This window comes from Trachypithecus francoisi, unplaced genomic scaffold (assembly GCF_009764315.1).
Source record: "Trachypithecus francoisi isolate TF-2019V2 unplaced genomic scaffold, Tfra_2.0 Lachesis_group10, whole genome shotgun sequence".
NCBI classification, from domain to species: Eukaryota; Metazoa; Chordata; class Mammalia; order Primates; family Cercopithecidae; genus Trachypithecus; species Trachypithecus francoisi.
The window spans coordinates 86,674,688-86,701,902 of NW_022681455.1; the positions used below are offsets into that span (position 1 = coordinate 86,674,688).

Here is a 27,215-nt window from a genome sequence, read left to right on the forward strand (position 1 = left end):
ACCTTGTACCCAAAAAACTAAAAATTAGAAATATACTTTAAAACTTAGTAGAAACATCCCTACATAGTAATGAGGTATACTATTCTCTATTTCATAGTAGTACCTGATTGATGATTTCCAAAACAACTGTTTACACTTTTATCGATGTGCACCCTGTTCCTAATACCTGAAATGCTTTCCTCTACTATTCTGATAAATTTATTTTCTTCTTTTAAGATAGGTGGCTATGTGAAGTCTTCGTTGATTCTGGTTTTTTTTAAACTAATATCTTTATTCCCCAGATAAACAGGTGTCTCCTTTCTTGGGGCTGCCTTAGCATTTTATTGATTTTTCTACTGCATCTTTATCACCTGAACTGTACATTATTGCTTCACATGACTGTCTCCTTTGCTTCTACACAATAGGGGACAACTTGCAAATTATCTTTCTATAAACAGCCTTTATGTATTTTATTCAGCAATTATTTGTGGAGTCCTGCTATGTGTCAGGCACCAGAGCTTAAAGAATGAAAATGAAGCATATAGAAAAAAATACAAAAACTTAGCCAGGCACGGTGGTGTGTGCCTGTAATTCCAGCTACTCGGGAGGCTGAGGCAGGATAATCGCTTGAACTTGGGAGGTGGAGGTGGCGGTGAGCCGAGATCGCACCATTGCACTCCAGCCTGGGCAACAAGAGTGAAATTCCATCTCAAAAAAATTTTTTAAAAAAAGAAGTCATTTTAAGAAGTTTTATCTGGCTATTAGAATATACTAGTGCTCATGTTTTTAAAGAGACATACTGTCATTCAACTTAGTTTATGTCTACATATAAGTAAGCAAAAGAGACATACTGTCATTCAACTTTAGTTTATGTCTACATGTAAGTAAGCAAATATTAAATATAGTAAGCAGCACTCTCCCAATAAAAAAGTAACTTCAACAAATTATATTGAGCCTTAGTATGATATGATATACAGTTTTTACCTTCTTCTCGCCCATTTATTACATATTTTGTCTTACAGTCTGTAGCCCCAGATACATGAGTGCCACCGTTCTCTGTGTGATTCTTGGAGATCTTCTGTAAAAATTAATAACAACAATGAGTTTCAAGAAGATGAAAAAGAAGTAGTAGTTACACAAAGATTTCCCAAACACTTTCTTTTAAAGAAGGTGTTTTTCATTCAGATAACTTCAAAATAAGAAAAGCATGTGTTGGGAACCTAAATTATTCAATAGAGAAGCTTACATAGATAGGCTCTCTAAATCAAACTTATCTTTTATCTTCACAGGGCTACTGACTTTGCACACCCAGACTAAAAGGCTACAAGAAATATATTCACAGACCAAATAATAACTTATGTGCATATTGCAGCAAGAGACTAACTTCAACATACCTAACTCTACCCTACATTCCCAACCATATGTAAGAGACCATTTAAAATACTACATAATACACTTGGTAATACACTTAAAGCATTAAATATTTAAAAGATTTCTAGTTACAGAAAATGTAAATGTTAACACAGCACAATAAGAAACTGTGGCGTGTGTCATGTTGTGTTTAAACAGAACATGGTAGAAGCTCCTTCATTTAGGTAAACAAGGGCTTGGAGAAATCTACACAGTCTTTCATATCATTTTTACTGATAGAAAAAATGGTTGAATACAACTACAAACCAATGAGAAAACCTTTAGGTTATGTCTATATATAAGTAAGCAAATATTAGATATAGTAAGCAATGCTCTCCCAATAAAAAAGTAACTTCAACAAAGTATATTGAGCCTTAGTATAAAAAGCAGAACAAGGCTGGGTGCAGGCATTGGCTCACGCCTGTAATCTCAGCACTTTGGGAGGCCGAGGCAGGTGGATCACCTGCGGTCAGGAGTTCGAGACCTGCCAGGCCAACATGGCAAAACCCCACCTCTACTAAAAATATAAAAATTAGCTGGATGTGGTGGCATGCTCCTGTAATCCCAGCTACTGTGGAGGCTGAGGTAAGAGAATCCCCTGAACCCACGAGGTGGAGGTTGCAGTAAGCCAGGATCGCGCTATTGTACTCCAGCCTAGGTGGTAAGAGTGAAACTCCATCTCAAAAAAAAAAAAGCAGAACAAGAACATTCAGAACATTCATTTGTGAAGCATTTAAAATGTGCCAGGCAAGGTAATTTCACATTTTCTTTTCTACACATTATAGTAATAAAAATAATGATAATGATGAAGCTGATGATGGTAACCCCACTTTCTGGTGATTCCAGGATGTTAACAAGAAAATGATGAACAAATGAGATCCATTGTTTCCTCTCTGTCCTGAATGTCCTCCTAGACTTTCCCATGGCTGGCTCCTTTCATCCTTTAGTTGACAGTTTCAATGTCAAATGCAGAAATATCTCCTCTGACTACAGAACTACTGCCACTCCCATCCCCATGCTAACTACAAACCTCTCCAATAAGCTCTGTCTTCTCTGTTTTCTTTATAGGAAGCACATTCAACTTACAATGCTGGGTTATTTACTTGTTTTTCTCTTCTTGCTGCTGTAACCTAAGCCCCCATCATCTATATTCAGTCTCTAGTTGCCTAGCAGAGTTGGTGCTCAACAGCAGAAATTCACTCAAGGTCAAAACACTTAAATTTCCATGGGAATGTCTTAAGCACCAAACCACTAGATTCCTAGAAGAGTTCTCTAGTAATAGTCTGCTGAAACTCATGCTCCCCAAACTAGAAATCCACATGCCCACTCTGATTTTCCCAAACTTTTCTTGATGCTATTGTCATTGTATTGTGCTCAGGGTTTACGTGAAGCATCCTCAATATTTACTGAGCCACCGAATACCCCTGTGGATCATTTTATTTTACATTAGTGGTCACACTCTCAGGCTTACAAAATGCTTTCCAATTTTTTAGCACATTTGTTCATTACACATGCCTAGGAGTACATACTAGTACCCTTTTTATGAGGGGCATCACTCGACATTCAAATAGGTTAAATAATTTTTACCAGAAATTCATAGCTAGTAAGTAAAAGCACCAGGATAACATGATAACAACATGTCTTTTGACCAACTTGGTGCTGGTATTGATTTGCTTTCTAGGAAACTGATTTGCTTTCTAGGCAACCGATTTGCTTTCTAGGCTCACCAGTGCCAGTATTAAAGGACCAGCGAGTAGGCAAGGCTAGGAGCAAAACTGCAAATTTATTTTTTGGTCAGCCAGCTTTGTGGGGAGGGGTGAGGTCCGTGGGTCTCCGGCAGGGGAGGCCGGGGGGAGTCACCCGGTGGAGCTCTCGGGCTAGGTTCCTAATGCAGTCCGGACAGGAGTGGGGGCTGAGGAAGTTGGCGCAGCGCGCCCCCCCCAACCCAGCGGCTTTTATGTCCTGGGCCTGAGAGTGGGAGGGCAGTGGGCAGGACATAGGCGGGTGCGGGGCGGGCGGTAGGCGTGACTAGGCGGGTTCCGGTTTTTCTCCGTCGGAGGTCGGGTTGCGCCTGGGCAGTCCACCCATGTCTTTCCCCAGCGCGGGAAAGTTGAGGGTGAAGAACACGGAACTGCGCCATCTTGCCTCAGGTATCACAATACAGAAACTGCTTCTAAGAAGCCAGGCCTCTTCATCTCTTTCTATTGTTGTCACCTTAGAATAGTCATCATTTACCATAAAGGTACTAATGTTTTCTTTTTTTGAATATGATTTCTGTTTGGACAAACGGAGGCAAGATGGCGCAGTTCCGGGTTCTTCACCGTCAACTTTCCCGCGCCCAGGAAAGACACGGGTCCACTGTGCAGGGGCAACCCGACCTCCGACGGAGAGAAACCGGAACCCGCCTAGCCACGCCTATGGACCCGCCCCTGAACCGCCTATGTCCCGCCCACTGCCCTCCCACTCCGGGGCCCAGGACATAAAAGCCGCTCCGGCGGGCGCGGGGAGTGAACTTCTTCGGCCCCTCCTCGTGCGCGAGATCTGGGAACCTCGTCCCAGAACGCCGGGGTGAACTTCCTCGGCCCCTCCTCCTGCGCAGGACGCAGGAACCTCGCCAGAGAACGCCGGAGCGAGCTTCCTTGGCCCCTCCTCCTGCGGGGGACCCAGGAACCTCGCCCGAGAACACCGGAGCTACTTCGTCGGCCTCCACCGCAGGGGGCGGGTGAACCTCGCCCCTCCCTCACATTGGCTTGTAAATAAAGTTTTTTTTGCCTTGCCTACTTGCCTTTTCTCTGGCATTTGCTCTGGGGGTCGCATTAAAGCGAATCAATTTCTACTTAATAAAACACCACTAAACCAAACTACTGTGTTTATAGCTTCACTTATTTACAACTCCCCATGCTTTTGCTTCTTCTGAAATTTTTTTGCAGATCTATACTAGTCAATCCAAATACAGTAGTATTTTAAGTCCCAGGCATTGTCTTTTTGGGTTTCAAGTTGTACAAAACTCCAGTCCAAACTCTTTCTCTCTGAATCTCATTAGCACTTTTACACATCCAGGTAGAACACAGAACCATATATTTGGCCATATATTGACATGGAACAATTTTTTAGTTTCTAGATAAACTTAACTTTAGAGCCCCAACTGATTCCTTGTGACTTCTAACCCTTATAAATTTTTCACTATGTGACACCGGCTTTTTACACGAATCCTCCAAATTAACAGAATTGTACTATGCAGCAGTGATATTCTTTGTACATAATTACTGTACTAATTATGGGCTGATAATGTAAGAAATTTTTTGAGATGGAGTTTTGCTTTGTTGACCAGGCTGGAGTGCAGTGGTGCGATCTCGACTCACTGCAACTTCCATCTCCTGGGTTCAAGTGATTCTTCTGCCTCAGCCTCCCGAGTAGCTGGGATTACAGGTGTGCACCACCACATCTGGCTAATTTTTGTTTTTTTTTTAGTAGAGACTGGGTTTTGCCATGTTGACCAGGCTGGTCTCGAACTCCTGACCTCTGGTGATCCACCTGCCTCGGCCTCCCAAAGTGCTGAAATTACAGGCGTGAACCACTGTGCCTGGCCAGAAAATAATTATTTATGGGCATATGCAGAGGTGCAAAAGTGAAGTGAAAGCATTCTCTTTTATGTTGTAACATCACTGAATGCTTATATTCTAAAATAATAACTGCAGCAATAACAATAGATAATACCTTGCTGTCCAAATGTGATTGAATATCTTCCTTTTGTCCTGATTTTACTGTGAATGGCACATCTATAAAATGTTATACACAGATACACTCATGAGAAAATTTATCACTATGAATTTTATATACCTATACAAGTTTGTCTTCACCCATAAATATTTCAGTGAAACAAAAGTAATAGCAAAAAGAAAAAGGAAAAAGAGTTTCAGGGAATTGAGGAATTGAAGTAGTTTCAGGAAAAAGTTGGTAGTATAAAGAAAGACAGAAAAATATTGTGGGAAAGAAATGAATATTATGTTTGGATCTACATAGGTTGGTGGTTTTTCTATGGAAAATACTTAGTACATGCTGTTTTTCAGAGATATTCACTAACTTACCACCTCGAACATTTTTGAATCAAAATTAAATTTTCATTATTTGTGTGCTCTTGTGGAGCACTCTCAATAATACCCATACCATTTTGTCTTTTTCCATTTGCTCGCTCTGTTGCTTTCTCCTATTAAAAAGAAAAGAACAGCAACTTCAGAAAACATTGTATTTACTCACCATTCTGTCAGTAAGACAACAAAAATGCACTGTGTTTATCAAATCATAAGCAATATTTGGGGAGAAGCTAAAAATATAAGTAAAAGTCAGGTCCTGCCTTATATTTCAGCAAAGGTAGAGATATATAAAAGGTAATAAAAACAGAAAAGTGTAGTCCATGAATTCTACAACTAAAGTGAAAAAAGTAAGTACAGGCACAAGGAAAAGAACAATCAGTTCTACTTGGGGAGCTCAGGAAATGCTACAAAGATAGAGCCATATTTTGAAACATAGACCAAGAAAAGAACACAGTGGGTAGGAAGGGTTTCTAGACAGAGAAGCATGCTCAAAAGGATAAGGCATGAAATGATAGGGCAAATGAAGGGTTCCAAAATAATGCTGTAAGAGTGGAACATAGTGAGAGGGAATGGAATGGAGAGAGAAAATGGGAGAATCAGGCCAAACCACAAAAGATATGGGCCACACTAGAGTGTGAACTCTCCCCATCATGTAATGGGGAACCATTCAAAAGCAGATGAGTTATATATCATTATAAATATATTTTATAAAAGTCACCTTGGCAGCAACAAAAAGAGATGAACATGGCATAGAGGAAATTAAACAAGAGTATTTCAAAATTACGAGTCAGAGAGTGAATTACGATAATGAGATATAAAAAATGCTAAGCAGTAGAAAATATAGAATTTGCAAGTGACTGAACTGATGATTTGAGAAAGCGCTGAAATGTAGAAATTTTCCTGCTTCAATGTCTCAGTGCTACTAACTAGGTGTTATTTCCTAGGATGATGAAACCAGATGACAGAGTAGATTACAAAACATCAGGAAAGGGTCAAGGACAATGTCTTCAGCGTGGGACATAACAAATTTGAGGCACCCAGAAAGCAAGAGTGGATGACCTTACTCAGGAAAAGCATATCATGTGAAGAGGAATATTTTTAAATTATACTAAACTCACAGAATTAAATCATGCAAAACTATACCCTTCTCTGAAATTTTGAAAATGAAAACAAGAGGAGAAAAAAATCTTGAGATTCAAAATTTCAATTATATATTTCAACATTTGTTTCAAGGATATAAAATGTACTTTTACTAATGTACACAAATATTTATTTCTGAAATATTATGGTAATATGCATTTTTAATGGAATGAAAAATGTAATTCTAAAACATCAACTCAAGATGCTGCTCAAGCAGGACCCCGTATTCACATGAGGAGAGAAAACGGGGACTGAAAAATCACATCAGGCCAGGCATGGTGGCTCACACCTGTAATCCCAACACTTATGGAGGCAGAGGCGAAAGGATAGCTTGAGTCCAGGTGTTTGAGACCTCCCTGGGCAATACAGAAAGACCCCATTCTCCACACACAAAAATTAAGTCAGCAGAATTCCTGAGTTTTAGAGATGCAAAACTTTATGTATAAGGTTTAACAACTATGAATACTAAAGTTAATAAAGCTTCCTGACAATAACATAAAATGTCTTTATTGCCAGAGATATTTTTAAAATTAGAAAATTATCTTCTAGAGATAATTGTTCATACTTTCTTGGAAATCTTAACTTTCTTATAATCTTATGATACCAGGTAGTTTATTTTTAAAAATCATAAATTGTCATTGCATTTTGATGTGTGCATGTCTATTTTATACTAATATTATTAGAAATCAGAATACCTCCAGAAATAATTTCTGAATTTATTTACTTTAATATTTTATTTATTTTTGTGGGTACATTATGTACATATCATTATGTACACATTTATAAGGTACATGAGGCATTTTGATACAGGCAGGCAATGTGAAATAAGCACATCATGGAAAATGGAGTAACCGTCCTCTCAAGCATTTATCCTGTGAGTTATAGGCAATCCAATTACATTCTTTAAGTTATTTTAAAATATGCAATTATTATTGACTATGCTCACCTTATTGTGCTAACAATAGTAACTCATATTCATCTTTTCTATTTTCTGTACCCATTAACCATCCCCAACTCCTGCCAAACTCCACTACCCTTCCTAGCCTCTGGTAACCATCCTTCTACTCTATGCCCACAAGTTCAATTGCTTTTTTAGAACCCAGAAACAAGCAAAAACATGCAATGTTTGTCTTTCTGTGTCAGGCTTATTTCACTTAACGATTTCCACTTCCATCCACGATGTTGCAAATGATTGGATCTCATTCTTTTTATGGCTAAATCGTACTCCATTGTATATCTGTACCATATTTTCCTTATCCATTCGTCTGTTGATGGAATCTTAGGTTGCTTCCAAATCTTAGCTGTTGTAAATGGTGCTGCAACAAACATAGGAGTGCAGTTATTTCTTTGATATACTGATTCCCTTTCTTTTGGATATGTACACAGCAGTGGGATTGCTGGACCACATTGTAGCTCAATTTTTAGTTTTTTGGGACATATCTGAACTCTTCTCCATAGTGGTTATACTCATTTACATTCCCATCTGTAGTGTACAAGGGTTCCCTTCTCTTCACATCCTCACCAGCAATTGTCATTGCCTATCTTTAGGATATAAGCCATTTGAGCTGAGGCGAGGTAATATCTCATTGTAGTTTTGATCTGCATTTCTCTGATGATCAGCGAAGTTGAGTACCTTTTAATATGCCTGTTTTCCATTTGTATGTCTTCTTTTGAGAAATGTCTGTTCAAATCTTTTCCCCATTTTTTGATTGGATTATTAGATTTTTTTTTTTTTTTTTTTTTTGAGGCGGAGTCTCGCTCTGTCACCCAGGCTGGAGTGCAGTGGCCGGATCTCAGCTCACTGCAAGCTCCGCCTCCCGGGTTTACACCATTCTCCTGCCTCAGCCTCCCCAGTAGCTGGGACTACAGGCGCCCGCCACCTCGCCCGGCTAGTTTTTGTATTTTTAGTAGAGACGGGGTTTCACCGTGTTAGCCAGGATGGTCTCGATCTCCTGACCTCGTGATCCGCCCGTCTCAGCCTCCCAAAGTGCTGGGATTACAGGCTTGAGCCACCGCGCCCGGCCAGATTTTTTTTTCTATAGAATGGTTTGAGCTTCTTACATATTCTGCTTATTAATCCCTTCTCAGACGGGTAGCTTGCAAACATTTTCTCCTATTCTGTGGATTGTCTTTTCATTTTGTTGACTGTATCCTTTGCTGTGCAGAAGTTGTTTAACTTGATGTGGTCACATTTGTCAATTTTTGCTTTTGTTGCCTGTGCTTGTGCAGTATTACTCAAGAAATTTTTACTTAGATTATTGTCCTAGAGATTTCCCCCAATGTTTTCTTGTACCAGTTTCATAGTTTGAGGTCTTAGATTTAAGTCTTTAATCCATTTTTATTTGGCTTTTGTATATGGAGAGACATAGGGGTCTAGGCAAGGTGTGGTGGCTCACGCCTGTAATCACAGCATTTTGGGAGGCTGAGGCAGGCGGATTACCTGAGGTCAGGAGTTTGAGACCAGCCTGGCCAACATGGTGAAACCCCTTCTCTACTAAAAATAGAAAAATTAGTCAGGCATAGTGGTGGGTGCCTATAATCCCAGCTACTTGGGAGGCTGAGGCAAGAGAATCACTTGAACCCAGGAGGTGGAGGTTGCAGTGAGCCAAGATTGTGCCACTGCACTCCAGCCTGGGTGACAGATCCAGACTCCATGTCAAAAACAAACAAAACAAAACAAAACAAGCAAAAAAAAAAGCATAGTGGTCTAGTTTCATTCTTCCGCATATAGATACCCAGTTTTCCCAGCACCATATATTGAAGGGACTGTCTTTTCCCCCAGTGTATGTTCTTGGTGCCTTTTGCACATATGTGTTCACTGTAGGTATGTGGCTTTGTTTCTGGTTTCTCTATTCTGTTGCATTTGTCTGCTTTTATGACAATACCATGTGTCTGCTTTTATGATAGCACCATGATGTTTTGATTACTATAGCTCAGTAGTATAATTTAAAGTCAGGTAATGTGATTTCTCCACATTTCTTTTATTTGTTGTTTTGTCTTTATTTTTGCTTTCTTTGTTCTCATCTGCATATTCTTTTTTCATTATACTTTAATTTCTAGGGTACATGTGCACAATGTGCAGGTTTGTTACATATGTATACATGTGCCGCGTTGGTGTGCTGCACCCATTAACTCATCATTTACATTAAGTATATCTCTTAATGCTATCACCCCCCCCCCCCACCCCATGACAGGCCACAGTGTGTGATGTTCCCCTTCCTGTGTCCAAGTGTTCTCATTGTTCAGTTCCCACCTGAGTGAGAACATGTGGTGTTTGGTTTTCTGTTCTTGTGATAGTTTGCTGAGAATGATGGTTTCCAGCTGCATCCATGTCCCTACAAAGGACATGAACTCATCCTTTTTTATGACTGCATAGTATTCCATGGTGTATATGTGCCACATTTTCTTAATCCAGTCTATGATTGATGGACATTTCGGTTGGTTCCAGGTCTTTGCTATTGTGAATAGTGCCACAATAAACATAAGTGTGCATGTGTTTTTATAGCAGCATGATTTATAATCCTTTAGGTATATAGCTATAAATGGGATGGCTGGGTCTAATGGTATTTCTAGTTCTAGATCCTTGAGGAATCCCCACACTGTCTTCCACAATGGTTACATTAGTTTACAGTCCCACCAACAGTGTAAAAGTGTTCCTATTTCTCCACATCCTTTCCAGCACCCGTTGTTTCCTGACTTTTTAATGATCACCATTCTAACTGGCGTGAGATGGTATCTCATTGTGGTTTTGATTTGCATTTCTCTGATGACCAGTGATGATGAGCATTTTTTCATGTGTCTGTTGGCTGCATCAATGTCTTCTTTTGAGAACTATCTGTTCATATCCTTCACCCACTTTTGATGGGGTTGTTTGTTTTTTTCTTGTAAATTTAAATTCTTTGTAGGTTCTGGACATTAGCCCTTTGTCAGATGAGTAGATTGCAAAAATTTTCTCCCATTCTGTAGGTTGTCTGTTCACTCTGATGATAGTTTATTTTGTTGTGCAGAAGCTCTTTAGTTTAATTAGATCCCATTTGTCAATTGTGGCTTTTGTTGCCATTGCTTTGGTGTTTTAGACATGAAGTCCTTGCCCATGCCTATGTCCTGAATGGTATTGCCTAGGTTTTCTTCTAGGGTTTTTATGGTTTTTATCCTAACATTTAAGTCTCTAATCCATCTTGAATTAATTTTTGAATGAGGTGTAAGGAAGGGATCCAGTTTCAGCTTTCTACATATGCCTAGCCAGTTTTCCCAGCACCATTCATTAAATAGGGAATCCTTTCCCCATTTCTTGTTTTTGTCAGGTTTGTCAAAGATCAGATGGCTGTAGATGTGTGGTATTATTTCTGAGGACTCTGTTATGTCCATTGGTCTATATCTCTGTTTTGGTACCAGTACCATGCTGTTTTGGTTACCGTAGACTTGTAGTATAGTTTGAAGTCATGTAGCGTGATGCCTCCAGCTTTGTTCTTTTGGCTTAGGATTGTCTTGGCAATGCGGGGTCTTTTTTGGTTCCATATGAACTTCAAAGCAGTTTTTTCCAATTCTGTGAAGAAACTCATTGGTAGCTTAATGGGGATGGCATTGAATCTACAAATTACCTTGGGCAGTATAGTCATTTTCATGATATTGATTCTTCTTATCCATGAGCATGGAATGTTCTTCCATTTGTTTGTGTTCTATTTCATTGAGCAGTGGTTTGTAGTTCTCCTTGAGGAGGTCCTTCACATCCCTTGTAAGTTGGATTCCTAAGTATTTTATTCTCTTCGAAGCAATTGTGAATGGGAGTTCACTCATGGTTTGGCTCTGTTTGTCTGTTATTGGTGTATAAGAATGCTTGTGATTTTTGCACATTGATTTTGTATCCTGAGACTTTGCTGAAGTTGCTTATCAGCTTAAGGAGATTTTGGGCTGAGACAATGGGGTTTTCTAAATACACAATCATGTCATCTGCAAATAGGGACAATTTGACTTCCTCTTTTCCTACTTGAATACCCTTTATTTCTTTCTCTTGCCTGACTGCCCTGGCCAGAACTTCCAACATTATGTTGAATAGGAGTGATGAGAGAGGGCATCTCTGTCTTGTGCCAGTTTTCAAAGGGAATGCTTCCTGTTTTTGCCCATTCAGTATGATATTGGCTGTGGGTTTGTCATAAATAGCTCTTATTATTTTGAGATACGTTCCATCTATACCGAATTTATTGAGAGTTTTTAGCATGAAGGGCTGTTGAATTTTGTTAAAGGCCTTTTCTGCATCTGTTGAGATAATCATGTGGTTTTTGACTTTGGTTCTTTTTATATGGTGGATTACATTTATTGATTTGCATATGTTGAACCAGCCTTGCATCCCAGGGATGAAGCCAACTTGATCACGATGGATAAGCTTTTTGACGTGCTGCTGGATTCAGTTTGCCAGTATTTTATTGGGGATTTTTGCATCGATGTTCATCAGGGATATTGGTCTAAAATTCTCTTTTTTTGTTGTGTCCCTGCCAGGCATTGGTATCAGGATGAAGCTGGCCTCATAAAATGAGTGAGGGAGGATTCCCTCTTTTCTATTGATTGGAATAGATTCAGAAGGAATGGTACCCACTCCTCCTTGTACCTCTGGTAGAATTTGGCTGTGAATATGTCTGGTCCTGGACTTTTTTTGGTTGGTAGGCTATCAATTATTGCCTCAATTTCAGAGCCTGTTATTGGTCTATTCAGGGATTCAACTTCTTCCTGGTTTAGTCTTGGGAGAGTGTATATGTCCAGGAATTTATCCGTTTCTTCTAGGTTTTCTAGTTTATTTGTATAGAGGTGTTTATACTACTCTCTGATAGTAGTTTGCATTTCTGTGGGGTCCGTGGCGATATCCCCTTTATCATTTTTTATTGCATCTATTTGATTCTTCTCTCTTTTCTTCTTTATTAGTCTTGCTAGCAGTCTATCAATTTTATTGATCCTTTCAAAAAACCAGCTCCTGGATTCATTGATTTTTTGAAGGGTTTTTTTGTGTCTATCTCCTTCAGTGCTGCTCTGATCTTAGTTATTTCTTGCCTTCTGCTAGCTTTTGAATGTGTTTGCTCTTGCTTCTCTAGTTCTTTTAATTGTGACGTTAGGGTATCAATTTTAGATCTTTCCTGCTTTCTCTTGTGGGCATGCTAAAATTTCCCTCCAAACACTGCTTTAAATGAGTCCCAGAGATTCTGGTATGTTGTGTCTTTGTTCTCATTGGTTTCAAAGAACATCTTTATTTCTGCCTTCATTTTGTTACGTACCCAGTAGTCATTCAGGAGCAGGTTGTTCAGTTTCCATGTAGTTGAGCAGTTTTGAGTGAGTTTCTTAATCCTGAGTTCTAGTTTGATTGCACTGTGGTCTGAGAGACAGTTTGCTATAATTTCTGTTCTTTCACATTTGGCGAGGAGTGCTTTGCTTCCAACTATGTGGTCAATTTTGGAATAAGTGCTGAGAAGAATGTATATTCTGTTGATTTGGAGTGAAGAGTTCTGTAGATGTGTATTAGATCTGCTCAGTGCAGAGCTGAGTTCAATTCCTGGATATCCTTGTTAACTTTCTGTCTCGTTGATCTGTCTAATGTTGACAGTGAGGTGTTAAAGTTTCCCATTATTATTGTGTGGGAATCTAAGTCTCTTTGCAAGTCTCTAAGGACTTGCTTTATGAATCTGGGTGCTCCTGTATTGGGTGCATAGATATTTAGGATAGTTAGCTCTTCTTGGTGAATTGATCCCTTTACCATTATGTAATGGCCTTCTTTGTCTCTTTTAATCTTTGTTGGTTTAAAGTCTGTTTTATCAGAGACTAGGATTGTAACCCCTGCTTGTTTTTGTTCTCCATTTGCTTGGTAGATCTTCCTCCGTCCCTTTATTCTGAGCCTATGTATATCTCTGCACATGAGATGGGTCTCCTGAATACAGCACACTGATGGGTCATGACTCTTTATCCAATTTGCCAGTCTGTGTCTTTTAATTGGAGCATTTAGCCCATTGACATTTAAGGTTAATATTGTTATGTGTGAATTTGATCCTGTCATTATGATGTTAGCTGGTTATTTTGCTCGTTAGTTGATGCGGTTTCTTCCTAGCATCGATGGTCTTTACATTTTGGCATGTTTTTGTGGTGGCTGATACCGGTTATTCCTTTCCATGTTTAGTGCTTCCTTCAGGAGCTCTTGTAGGGCAGGCGTGGTGGTGACAAAATCTCTAAGCATTTGCTTGTCTGTAAAGGATTTTATTTCTCCTTCACTTATGAAACTTAGTTTGGCTGGATATGAAATTCTAGGTTGAAAATTCTTTTCTTTAAGAATATTGAATATTGGCCCCCACTCTCTTCTGGCTTGTAGAGTTTCTGCTGAGAGATCCTCTGTTAGTCTGATGGGCTTCCCTTTGTGGGTAACCCGACTTTTCTCTCTGGCTGCCCTTAACATTTTTCCCTTCATTTCAACTTTGATGAATCTGACAATTATGTGTCTTGGAGTTGTTCTTCTCGAGGAGTATCTTTGTGGCGTTCTCTGTATTTCCTGAATTTGAACGTTGGCCTGCCTTGCTAGGTTGGGGAAGTTCTCCTGGATAATATCCTGCAGAGTGTTTTCCAACTTGGTTCCATTCTCCCCGTCACTTTCAGGTATGCCAATCAGACGTAGGTTTGGTCTTTTCACATAGTCCCATATTTCTTGGAGGCTTTGTTCATTTCTTTTTACTCTTTTTTTCTCTAAACTTCTCTTCTCGCTTCATTTCATTCATTTGATCTTCAATCACTGATACCCTTTCTTCCAGTTGATTAAATTGGTTACTGAAGCTTGTGCATTTGTCACATAGTTCTTGTGCCATGGTTTTTGGCTCTGTCAGGTCATTTAAGGACTTCTCTACATTGGTTATTCTTGTTAGCCGATCTTCTAATCTTTTTTCAAGGTTTTTAGCTTCTTTGCGATGGGTTCGAACTTCCTCCTTTAGCTCGGAGAAGTTTGATTGTCTGAAGCCTTCTCTCAACTCGTCAAAGTCATTCTCTGTCTGCTTTGTTCCATTGCTGGCAAGGAGCTGCATTCCTTTGGAGGAGGAGAAGTGCTCTTATTTTCAGCTTTTCTGCTCTGTTTTCTCCCCACATTTGTGGTTTTATCTACTTTTGGTCTTTGATGATGGTGACATACAGATGGGGTTTTGGTGTGGATGTCCTTTCTGTTTGTTAGTTTTCCTTCTAACAGTCAGGACCCTCAGCTGCAGGTCTGTTGGAGTTTGCTGGAGGTTCACCCCAGACCCTGTTTGCCTGGGTATCAACAGCAGAGGCTGCAGAAGAGAGAATACTGCTGAACAGCAAATGTTGCTGCCTGATTGTTCCTCTGGAAGCTTCGTCTCAGAGGGGTACCCGGCCGTGTGAGATGTCAGTCTGCCCCTACTCGGGGAGGCCTCCCAGTTAGGCTACTTGGGGTCAGGGACCCACTTGAGGAAGCAGTCTGTCTGTTCTCAGATCTCAAACTCTGTGCTGGGAGAACCACTACTCTCTTCAAAGCTGTCAGACAGGGACATTTAAATCTGCAGAGGTTTATGCTGCCTTTTGTTTGGCTATGCCCTGTCCCCAGAGGTGGAGTCTACAGAGGCAGGCAGGCCTCCTTGAGCTGCGGTGGGCTCCACCCAGTTCAAGCTTTCCAGCAGCTTTGTTTACCTACTAAAGCCTCAGCAACGGTAAGCACCCCTCCGCAAGCCTCATTGCTGCCTTGCAGTTAGATCTCAGAATGCTGTGCTACCAATGAGGGAAGCCCCATGGGTGTGGGACCCTCCAAATCAGGCTTGGGATATAATCTCCTGGTGTGCCGTTTGCTAAGACCCTTGGAAAAGTGCAGTATTAGGGTGGCAGTGACCTGATTTTCCAGGTGCTGTGTGTCACAGTTTCCCTTGGCTAGGAAAGGGAATTCCCTTACCTCTTGAACTTCCAGGGTGAGGCGATGTCTTGCCCTGCTTCAGCTCTCGTTCGGTGGGCTGCACCCACTGTCCTGCACCCACTGTCCAACATGTCCCAGTGAGATGAACCCGGTACCCCATTGGAAATGCAGAAATCACCCATCTTCTGTGTCACTCACACTGGGAGCTGTAGCCTGGACCAGTTCCTATTTGGCCATCTTGGAACCACCCCCCTCCAGATTTCTTACTTTTGCATAGGATAGCTTTGGCTACTGGGTCTTTTGTGGTACCATATAAATTTTAGGATACTTTTTTCTATTTCTATGAGGAATGTAATTGATATTTTGATGAGAATTGCATTGAATCTGTAGATTCTCTGGGGTAGTATGAAACTTTTAACAATATTGATTCTTCCAATTCATGAACATAGAATATTTTCCATTTTTTTGGTGTTCTATTCCATTTCTTCACCAATGTTTTACAGTTTTCATTGTAGAGATATTTCACTTCTTGGGTTAAGTTAGTATTTAATTTTACATGTAACTGTTGTAAATAAGATTACTTTCTTATTTCTTTTTCATATTGTTCACTGTTGGCATCTGGAAATGCTACCAATTTTTGTATGTTAATGTTGTATCCTGCAACTTTACTGAATTCATTTATCAGTTCTAATAGTTTACTTGTGGAGTCTTCAGGTTTTGTCACATATAAGATCATATCATCTATAAAAAAGGATAATTTGACTTTCTCCTTTCCAATTGAATGTCCCTTATATCTTTCTCTTGTCTGATTGTGCTGGCTAGAACTTCTAGTACTATTTTCAGTAACAGTGATGACAGTGAGTATTCTTGTCATGTTCCACATCTTAAAGGAAACCCAAATTTGGGTTCCCCACTCAGTATGATACTAGCTGTGGGTCTGTCATACCTGGCTTTTATTGTTGAGGTATGCTCCTTCCATATCTAGTTGAGGGTTTTTATCATGAAGGGATGTTGAATTTTATCAAATGCTTTTTTGGCATCAATTAAAATTATCATATGGTTTTTATCCTTCATTCTGTTGATATGATGTATCTTGTTGATGGATTTGCACATGTTGAAACATCCTCGCATCTCAGGGATGAATCTCACTTGGTTATGACAAATGATCTTTCTAATATATTGTTGAATTCAGTTTGCAAATATTCCATTGAGGATTTTTGCACTTTAAATATGTCATGCCACTCTCTCATGGCCTGTAAGGAGGTTTCCATTGAAAAATCAGATTCCAGATGCATTGTAGCTCCATTGTCTGTTGTTTCTTTTCTCTTCCTGCTTTTAGAATCCTTTCTTTATCCTTGACCTTTGGCAGTTTGATTAATAAATGCTCTGAGGTAGTCTTCTTTGGGTTAAATCTGCTTGATGTTCTATGACCTTCTTGTATTTGGATATTAATATCTTTCTCCAGGTTTAAGATGTTCTCTGTTATTATCCCTTCAAAAAAACTCTCTTTTTTATTTTTTATTTTTTGAGATGGAGTCTCACTCTGTTGCCCAGACTGGATTGCAGTGGTGTGATCTCAGCTCACTGCTACCTTCACCTCCTAGATTCAAGGGATTCTTATACCTCAGCCTCTCAAGTAGCTGGAACTACAGGCATGTGTCACCGCACCTGGCTAATTTTTGTACTTTTAGTAGAGATGGGGTTTCACCATGTTGGCCAGACTGGTCTCAAACTCTTGACCTCAGGTGATCCACCTTCCTTGGCCTACAAAAGTGCTGGGATAACAGGCTTAAGCCACCATATCCAGCCTGTATTTCTTTAAAAAGATGAAATTCAGTTTTTATAAGACTGGCTCTAATAAAGATGAACGTTAGTGGTTTATTAGGGATATGGGCAGATCTGCCAAATTGCCACATCTCTGCCAGCTGCTGTGTGAGGCTCATGAGTAGTGACCACTGAGTGGCCAGGACAGCAGCAAGTGCTGCAGGAACAGGTGCTTCCTCACTGGTTGTTCTATCTTGAAAAACCCATGGCCCATGTCCCAAGGCATGGAAAGAGTTGGGGGGAGCCTCACCCCATAGCCACCATCACCTCAGGCCATGAGAAGTATAGCTAGATTACTGTCTATGTTCTCTTAAGGCCCAAGGTCTCTCAAGTCACCCTGCCTGGCCTGGGACTCACCCTTCAAGGCTATGGGCTGCCCTCTGGACCACAGCATGTCCAAAAATGCCATCCAAGAGTCAAGTCTTAGAATCAGGGACCTTCAAGAGCGCACTTTTGCTCTACCCCGCCACCCGCATGGCCGTGCTGGTGCCTAAGGTGCAAGACAAAGTCCCCTTTATTTTTCCTCTGCTTTTCTTAAGCAGAAAAGATTTTGCCCCATAGCCACCACAGCCAGTTATATGCTGAGTCTCACCTCAGGCCAGCAAGTCACAGAGGCTCACCCAAGGCCTTCGATGTAGTACCTGGGTGTCACTGTTGTTTATTAAGGGCCTAAGGGCCCTTCAGCCAGCAGGTGAGGAATGCTGCAAGTCCAGGACTGGGTCCTTTCCTCCAAGCGGGTTCCCTTCTGGCCCAGGGCGTGTCTAGAATGTCAGAGAGCCAGGGCCTGGAATGGGGGCCTCCCAACTCTGACCAGTGCCCTATCTTGCTGCTGTGGCTCAGCTGGTATCTTAGATGTAAAACAAAGTGCTCCCCACTCTTTCCTCTCCTCTCCTCAAGCAGAAGGAAGGGGCCTTTATCGGAGCTGTGAGCTGTGCAGCCTGAGATTAGGGGAGGGTTGATGCCAACACTGCCTTGGCTACCCCAGCTTGTATCTCAATATGGCATATCTTCCCCACCCAGCTTGTTGTCTCTTGGCCTAGTTCAGCACTAGGACTCACCTGTGAATTGCAGTCCTTATGGCCTAGACTGCCTTTTGACATTACTTGGAGACACAAAGTGCTGTAGCCCTCAGTGGCAAGGTTTACAGACACTCAAGTTCAGACCACTGGGACTGGTGATTTGCCTCTGGCTAGGGCTGGTTTAAATGCTCCCTCCATGAGTGGACATCAGCTGAGTTTGGTCTAATTTTCCTTTTTGCTCTAACAGAACAGCACTGAGTTCACAGCCTCACACTTGCTGTGTTCTCCCTCCCCTAGCACTCAGAGACACTCTCCACACTATGTCAGGCTGCTAGGGATGAGGGAGGGGTGATGTCAGCCATTCAGGACTTTAAAAAATCTCTTCAGTGCCTCTTTCAGTGACATGAAGTTAAACCTAGGTACTGTGAGTGTTCACCTTACTTTTGGTTCTTATGAAGTTGTTTTTTCCTGTGTAGATAGTTGTTAACTTGGTGTCCTTATGGTTGTGGGGAACAGTGGAATTTCTATTCCTTCATCTTTTTCCCTGAATTTATTTAAGAGGATTTTACCTTGAAATTTATTTTCTCGTTTAATGGATAAAATTAAGAACCTCCTTCATATAACCAGAAATTTTAACTAATGAAAAGATTAAATATAATGTATTTATTTATGTTCTTTATTCTCAGAAACCTCTAAAACGGCTATCAAGATTATATGAAAGAGTAAGATAAATTAGTTAAGTCATGGATATGCCAAACACTAAATTAGAAAACTTAAACAAGAAGCAAGAGTCAAAAATTAAGAACCCATAATAAATCTGATAAGGCCTAAAACAGATTTCACTGTGCATTATTTATAAACAAGGTTTTACTAGATCAAATATATGACATAACTGCTAAATTCAAAGATGTGAGGATATAAATTTCCTTTTTAAAAATTGATACATAATAGATGTGCGTATTTTTGAAGTAGATGTGATAATTTGATGCATTCATATAATCATATTAGGGTAATTGGGGTACCCATCACCTTAGTTATCTTTTCTTTCAAATGTATAGTAGATTAATGTTAACTATAGTCACCCTTATGTTTTCTTTCAGTTCTTCATAAAAATTAGCTATAAAACATTCAAAGGAATCTCAGCAACTTTTTTCATTACCTGTCTTTTTTTTTCTTAATTTGCATTTAAAATAATTTCTATCATAAATCCCACAGTTTCTGATGTGTTTTTACAATAATCTGACTCAACTTGACTCTGTTACTCAATCTTTACATTTATCTTGCCTCTCTTTAATAAATTCTTCCCCTTTATCCACCTCTTCAGCTTCATATTTGTTAAGCTGCTGTTGTGGGTTGCTTTCTAATTCTTTAGTGTAAGTCGTTTCTATTCTGTTTCTCAAAAAGCTAAGGACAAATGATTGTATAAATTTAGCTCCTTCCAAGAAACAGAGAAAAAAAGAATAAATCTTGTAGGGCAATGATAGATGAATAAAAGTCTCACATAGCTACTACGCAGAAAGCTACACTAAGTATGCTAGCAGTGAAGACACACACAGATTGAAAGAAGAGACATGGTAGAGAATGTGTTCTAGGAGGAAAAACATAGGTTGGGATAAATCATTTTTAAAAGACTGGGGAGGAGGGAGAAAGAAAGAAACAAACAAAAAGACCTAACCTACCAGTCAATCAAGTATGAGCTTGAAAGAAAGCCACGGAATAAAGCCAAAGCCAAGGAAAAGGAGAAAAACATCACATACAGTAAGGTACATGGAGAAATACAGATGCATAACAGAGACTTTGGTTCGTAGTATATTTCCAATAATACTGAGTAGTATTTATAACTAGCTTTTGGTAAAGATTTCTGTGATACAGAACTGAATTATGTACTGTAAAATGAGACATTCAATTAGTTAAATATGGTCATCTACCACTACTTAAGAGCTGGAACATTACTACCTCAGAGAGAGAAAAATGGAAAAGGAAACATTCCATCAACTTTCTACTTGGAAGAAAAATACTAATCAGAATTCTAAGCAGTAATATATGGATTAAAAACATGTATTTAGTAGAACATGGGTTGGATCTTTTAAAAGTTTAAATATTTTAAATCTAAAATTTTAATTTACACTTACAGTTGGAAGACTAGAAAATATATTAACATTTTAACTCTCTTTCCTATTGATCTATTTCTAATTTTCTTCTTATTTATGACACATTTTTTCAATATAACTCATCTGAATTTATACATCCTAAATATTAAAAGGGAATATAAATTTAGGCTATATCTTATAAATGAATGGATTTATTTATTAGATATGTTAGGCATATTATATTATTGCTAACATTCCATTATATAGAAATGCATTTGTCTGTTCATTCATAGTACTCCAGGATACAAAAAAAAAGTTTCCTAACCTCTAGTAGCTCATAGTAATAAAGGAGTTTTTAAATGGTTACTAAATAAATACAAAAACTTCTGAAATTTGAAATTTTAGCATGTGATGTAGGATTTAGTTTGGATATTTTTAAGAACCACAACACAAATAATTCTGAAATTAAGTCCCACCGTATGGTTATTAAGAGTCTCTGCTTCTAGAACTGGTTGTTATTTTGGACAAAGCAACCATTCTTCAAGTAGGTCAAGAGTATTAAATATAGTCTTAATGAAATGACAGTGGAATCTCATTGTAATAAAGATTTTGAGAAAGAAAATGTAAATTTCTAAATTTCCACAATTTTTTAAAAATCAGAGGCAGGTACTTGCTGTGTTGCCCAGGCTGGTCTCAGACTCCTGGGCTCAAACAATTCTGCCACCTCAGTCTCCTGAATAGCTTGGACTACAGGCATGCACCACCATACCCAACTAAATTTTCACAATTTCTAATATTATTTTAGTCTCATTACATAACCAAGGATAGAAATAGGAAAAAAGCTCACATCTAAAAACTATATATATAATACTAAAATAATGTGTCTAAGAAAGAAAAGTATATGCTATCTGCTATACAGTTTTTGAACCAAAAGGCATCAAGGAGATTCCATGATTACTATAATAAGTAATTAGATCCATTAAAGATTTATTTAGGCATAAGTATTATAAAAGCTATCTTAGTATAATTTAAACATCACACACAGTAAGAATATTTATTCAAATCAACCTTGACCAAATTTCAAATTTGCTCTATTATGAGAAAGCTTTGCCTAATATAATTTTCCTGTCACTACGTATTTTCCAGCCCATTCTTTTTTCACCCCCACTCCCTCTACATATTTGCCAAGTCTTTGTTATTTATCAAAGTAAGAAATGTTCAAAAATGTTTAGTCATGTTTCTTTTATGGTTTTCTCTAATGAACTTTCCATAACCAACGTAATATAATAATAAGTAGATTACTACTAAATTTCAAGAGTAAATATTATAGAAAATTAGATTCAGAATGAGAAAATTAATTTTGCAAGAGACCTCTTTACCTCAGTATCAAAATCAAAGTCTTCATTAGCTGACATAGGTCGTGAGTCATCAATAGATGGTTTGTTGAAAAGCACTTAGAATAAAAATATACAACAAAAATGAGTGTATTGGGGGGGGCGGAGCAAGATGGCCGAATAGGAGCAGCTCCAGTCTCCAACTCCCAGCGCGAGCGACACAGAAGACCGGTGATTTCTGCGTTTTCAACTGAGGTACTGGGGTCATCTCGCTAGGGAGTGCCGGACAATCGGTGCTGGTCAGCTGCTGCAGCCTGACCAGCGTGAGCTGAAGCAGGGCGAGGCATCGCCTCACCTGGAAGCGCAAGGGGGAAAGGGATCCCTTTTTCCTAGCCAGGGGAACTGAGACACACAACACCTGGAAAATCGGGTAACTCCCACCCCAATACTGCGCTTTAAGGAAACAGGCACACCAGGAGAATATATCCCACACCTGGCCGGGAGGGTCCCACGCCCGGAGCCTCCCTCACTGCTAACACAGCCGTCTGCGGCGATCTATCCACAAGGCAGCAGCGAGGCTGGGGGAGGGGCGCCCGCCATTGCTGAGGCTTAAGTAGGTAAACAAAGCCGCTGGGAAGCTCGAACTGGGTGAGCTCACAGCAGCTCAAGGAAGCCTGCCTGTCTCTGTAGACTCTACCTCTGCGACAGCGCACAGCTGCAGCCCATTAGGGGAAAGAGCAGGGGCGGTGCAGAGGCGAACGACTCTGTCTGACAGCTTTGGGGAGAGCCGCGGATCTCCTAACGCGGAGGTTGAGATCCGAAAACGGACAGACTGCCTGCTCAGGTGGGTCCCTGACCCCTGAGTAGCCTAGCTGGGAGACATCCCCCACTAGGGGCAGTCTGACACCCCGCACCTCACAGGGTGGCGTCACCCCTGAGAGGAACTTCCAAAGAAAGAATCAGACAGGTACACTCGCTGTTCAGCAATATTCTATCTTCGGCAACCTCTGCTGCTGATACCCAGGCAAACAGGGTCTGGAGTGGACCTCAAGCAATCTCCAACAGACCAACAGACAGTCCTTCTGACTGTCAGACGGAAAACTATCAAACAGGAAGGACACCTATACCAAAACCCCATCAGTACGTCACCATCATCAAAGTCCAGAGACAGATAAAACCACAAAGATGGGGAAGAAGCAGGGCAAAAAGCTGGAAATTCAAAAAATAAGAGCGCATCTCCCCTGCAAAGGAGCGCAGCCCATCGCCAGCAACGGATCAAAGCTGGTCAGAGAATGACTTTGACGAGATGAGAGAAGAAGGCTTCAGTCCATCAAACCTCTCAGAGCTAAAGAGGAATTACGTACCCAGCGCAAAGAAACTAAAAATCTTGAAAAAAAAGTGGAAGAATTGACAGCTAGATTAATTAATGCAGAGAAGATCATAAACGAAATGACAGAGATGAAAACCATGACACGAGAAATACGTGACAAATGCACAAGCTTCAGTAACCGACTCGATCAACTGGAAGAAAGAGTATCAGCCATTGAGGATCAAATGAATGAAATGAAGCGAGAAGAAAACCAAAAGAAAAAAGAAGAAAAAGAAATGAACAAAGCCTGCAAGAAGTATGGGATTATGTAAAAAGACCAAATCTACGTCTGATTGGGGTGCCTGAAAGTGAGGGGGAAAATGGAACCAAGTTGGAAAACACTCTTCAGGATATCATCCAGGAGAACTTCCCCAACCTAGTAGGGCAGGCCAACATTCAAATTCAGAAATACAGAGAACGCCACAAAGATACTCCTCCAGAAGAGCAACTCCAAGACACATAATTGCCAGATTCACCAAAGTTGAAATGAAGGAAAAAATCTTAAGGGCAGCCAGAGAGAAAGGTCGGGTTACCCACAAAGGGAAGCCCATCAGAATAACAGCAGACCTCTCGGCAGAAACTCTACAAGCCAGAAGAGAGTGGGGGCCAATATTCAACGTTCTTAAAGAAAAGAATTTTCAACCCAGAATTTCATATCCAGCCAAACTAAGCTTCATCAGTGAAGGAGAAATAAAATCCTTTACAGATAAGCAAATGCTTAGAGATTTTGTCACCACCAGGCCTGCCTTACAAGAGACCCTGAAGGAAGCCCTAAACATGGAAAGGAACAAGCGGTACCAGCCATTGCAAAAACATGCCAAAATGTAAAGACCATCGAGGCTAGGAAGAAACTGCATCAACTAACGAGCAAAATAACCAGTTAATATCATAATGACAGGATCAAGTTCACACATAACAATATTAACCTTAAATGTCAATGGACTAAATGCTCCAATTAAAAGACACAGACTGGCAAACTGGATCAAGAGTCAAGACCCATCAGTCTGCTGTATTCAGGAGACCCATCTCACATGCAGAGACATACATAGGCTCAAAATAAAGGGATGGAGGAAGATCTACCAAGCAAATGGAGAACAAAAAAAAGCAGGGGTTGCAATCCTAGTCTCTGATAAAACAGACTTTAAACCATCAAAGATCAAAAGAGACAAAGAAGGCCATTACATATGGTAAAGGGATCAATTCAACAGGAAGAGCTAACTCTCCTAAATATATATGCACCCAATACAGGAGCACCCAGATTCATAAAGCAAGTCCTTAGAGACTACAAAGAGACTTAGACTCCCATACAATAATAATGGGAGACTTCAACACTCCACTGTCAACATTAGACAGATCAACGAGACAGAAAGTTAACAAGGATATCCAGGAATTGAACTCATCTCTGCACCAAGCGGACCTAATAGACATCTATAGAACTCTCCACCCCAAATCAACAGAATATACATTCTTCTCAGCACCACATCGCACTTATTCCAAAATTGACCACATAATTGGAAGTAAAGCACTCCTCAGCAAATGTACAAGAACAGAAATTATAACAAACTGTCTCTCAGACCACAGTGCAATCAAACTAGAACTCAGGACTAAGAAACTCAATCCAAACCGCTCAACTACATGGAAACTGAACAACCTGCTCCTGAATGACTACTGGGTACATAACGAAATGAAAGCAGAAATAAAGATGTTCTTTGAACCAATGAGAACAAAGATACAACATACCAGAATCTCTGGGACACATTTAAAGCAGTGTGTAGGGAAATTTATAGCACTAAATGCCCACAAGAGAAAGCAGGAGAGATCTAAAATTGACACTCTAACATCACAATTAAAAGAACTAGAGAGGCAAGAGCAAACACATTCAAAAGCTAGCAGAAGGCAAGAAAACTAAGATCAGAGCAGAACTGAAGGAGATAGAGTCACAAAAAACCCTCCAAAAAATCAATGAATCCAGGAGTTGGTTTTTTGAAAAGATCAACAAAATTGACAGACCGCTAGCTAGACTAATAAAGAAGAAAAGAGAGAGGAATCAAAGACGCAATAAAAAATGATAAAGGGGATATCACCACCGACCCCACAGAAATACAAACAACCATCAGAGAATACTATAAACACCTCTACGCAAATCAACTAGAAAATCTAGAAGAAATGGATAATTTCCTGGACACTTACACTCTCCCAAGACTAAACCAGGAAGAAGTTGAATCCCTGAATAGACCAATAGCAGGCTCTGAAATTGAGGCAACAATTAATAGCCTACCCCAAAAAAGTCCAGGACCAGATGGATTCACAGCTGAATTCTACCAGAGGTACAAGGAGGAGCTGGTACCATTCCTTCTGAAACTATTTCAATCAATAGAAAAAGAGGGAATCCTCCCTAACTCTTTTTATGAGGCCAACATCATCCTGATACCAAAGCCTGGCAGAGACACAACAAAAGAGAATTTTAGACCAATATCCCTGATGAACATCGATGCAAAAATCCTCAATAAAATACTGGCAAACCGGATTCAGCAGCACATCAAAAAGCTTATCCACCATGATCAAGTGGGCTTCATCCCTGGGATGCAAGGCTGGTTCAACATTCGCAAATCAATAAACGTAATCCAGCATATAAACAGAACCAAAGACAAGAACCACATGATTATCTCCATAGATGCAGAAAAGGCTTTTGACAAAATTCAACAGCCCTTTATGCTAAAAACGCTCAATAAATTGGTATTGATGGAACGTACCTCAAAATAATAAGAGCTATTTATGACAAACCCACAGCTAATATCATACTGAATGGGCAAAAACTGGAAAAATTCCCTTTGAAAACTGGCACAAGACAGGGATGCCCTCTCTCACCACTCCTATTCAACATAGTGTTGGAAGTTCTGGCTAGGGCAATCAGGCAAGAGAAAGAAATCAAGGGTATCCAGTTAGGAAAAGAAGAAGTCAAATTGTCCCTGTTTGCAGATGACATGATTGTATATTTAGAAAACCCCATTGTCTCAGCCCAAAATCTCCTTAAGCTGATAAGCAACTTCAGCAAAGTCTCAGGATACAAAATTAATGTGCAAAAATCACAAGCATTCTTATACACCAGTAACAGACAAGCAGAGAGCCAAATCAGAATCAACTTCCATTCACAATTGCTTCAAAGAGAATCAAATACCTAGGAATCCAGCTTACAAGGGATGTAAAGGACCTCTTCAAGGAGAACTACAAACCACTGCTCAGTGAAATCAAAGAGGACACAAACAAATGGAAGAACATACCATGCTCATGGATAGGAAGAATCAATATCGTGAAAATGGCCATACTGCCCAAGGTGATTTATAGATTCAATGCCATCCCCATCAAGCTACCAATGACTTTCTTCACAGAATTGGAAAAAACGGCTTTAAAGTTCATATGGAACCAAAAAGAGCCCGCATTGCCAAGACAATCCTAAGTCAAAAGGACAAAGCTGGAGGCGTCACGCTACCTGACTTCAAACTATACTACAAGGCTACAGTAACCAAAACAGCATGGTACTGGTACCACAACAGAGATATAGACCAATGGAACAGAACAGAGTCCTCAGAAATAATACCACACATCTACAGCCATCTGATCTTTGACAAACCTGAGAGAAACAAGAAATGGGGAAGGATTCCCTATTTAATAAATGGTGCTGGGAAAATTGCTAGCCATAAGTAGAAAGCTGAAACTGGATCCTTTCCTTACCCCTTATACGAAAATTAATTCAAGATGGATTAGAGACTTAAATGTTAGACCTAATACCATAAAAACCCTAGAAGAAAATCTAGGTAGTACCATTCAGGACATAGGCATGGGCAAGGACTTCATGTCTAAAACACCAAAAGCAACGGCAGCAAAAGCAAAAATGACACATGGATCTAATTAAACTAAAGAGCTTTTGCACAGCCAAAGAAACTACCATCAGAGTGAACAGGCAACCTACAGAATGGGAAAAAATTTTTGCAACCTACTCATCTGACAAAGGGCTAATATCCAGAATCTACCAAGAACTCAAACAAATATACAAGAAAAAGCAAACAACCCCATCAAA

At 39.9% G+C, this 27,215-nt stretch overlaps 1 protein-coding gene across 1 annotated transcript in view; it reads right to left on the minus strand.

Annotated features, from left to right (window-relative positions):
- Nucleotides 1-27,215, minus strand: part of LOC117088589 (putative ankyrin repeat domain-containing protein 26-like protein) — a 142,497-nt gene that overhangs the window by 79,520 nt on the left and 35,762 nt on the right. Inside the window, exons 8-9 of the mRNA XM_033219845.1 lie at nt 21,814-21,886; nt 5,478-5,596 (exon numbers count right to left, since the gene is read on the minus strand). Coding sequence (XP_033075736.1) covers nt 5,478-5,596; nt 21,814-21,886 — 192 coding nt within the window. The remainder of the gene's footprint in view (nt 1-5,477; nt 5,597-21,813; nt 21,887-27,215) is intronic.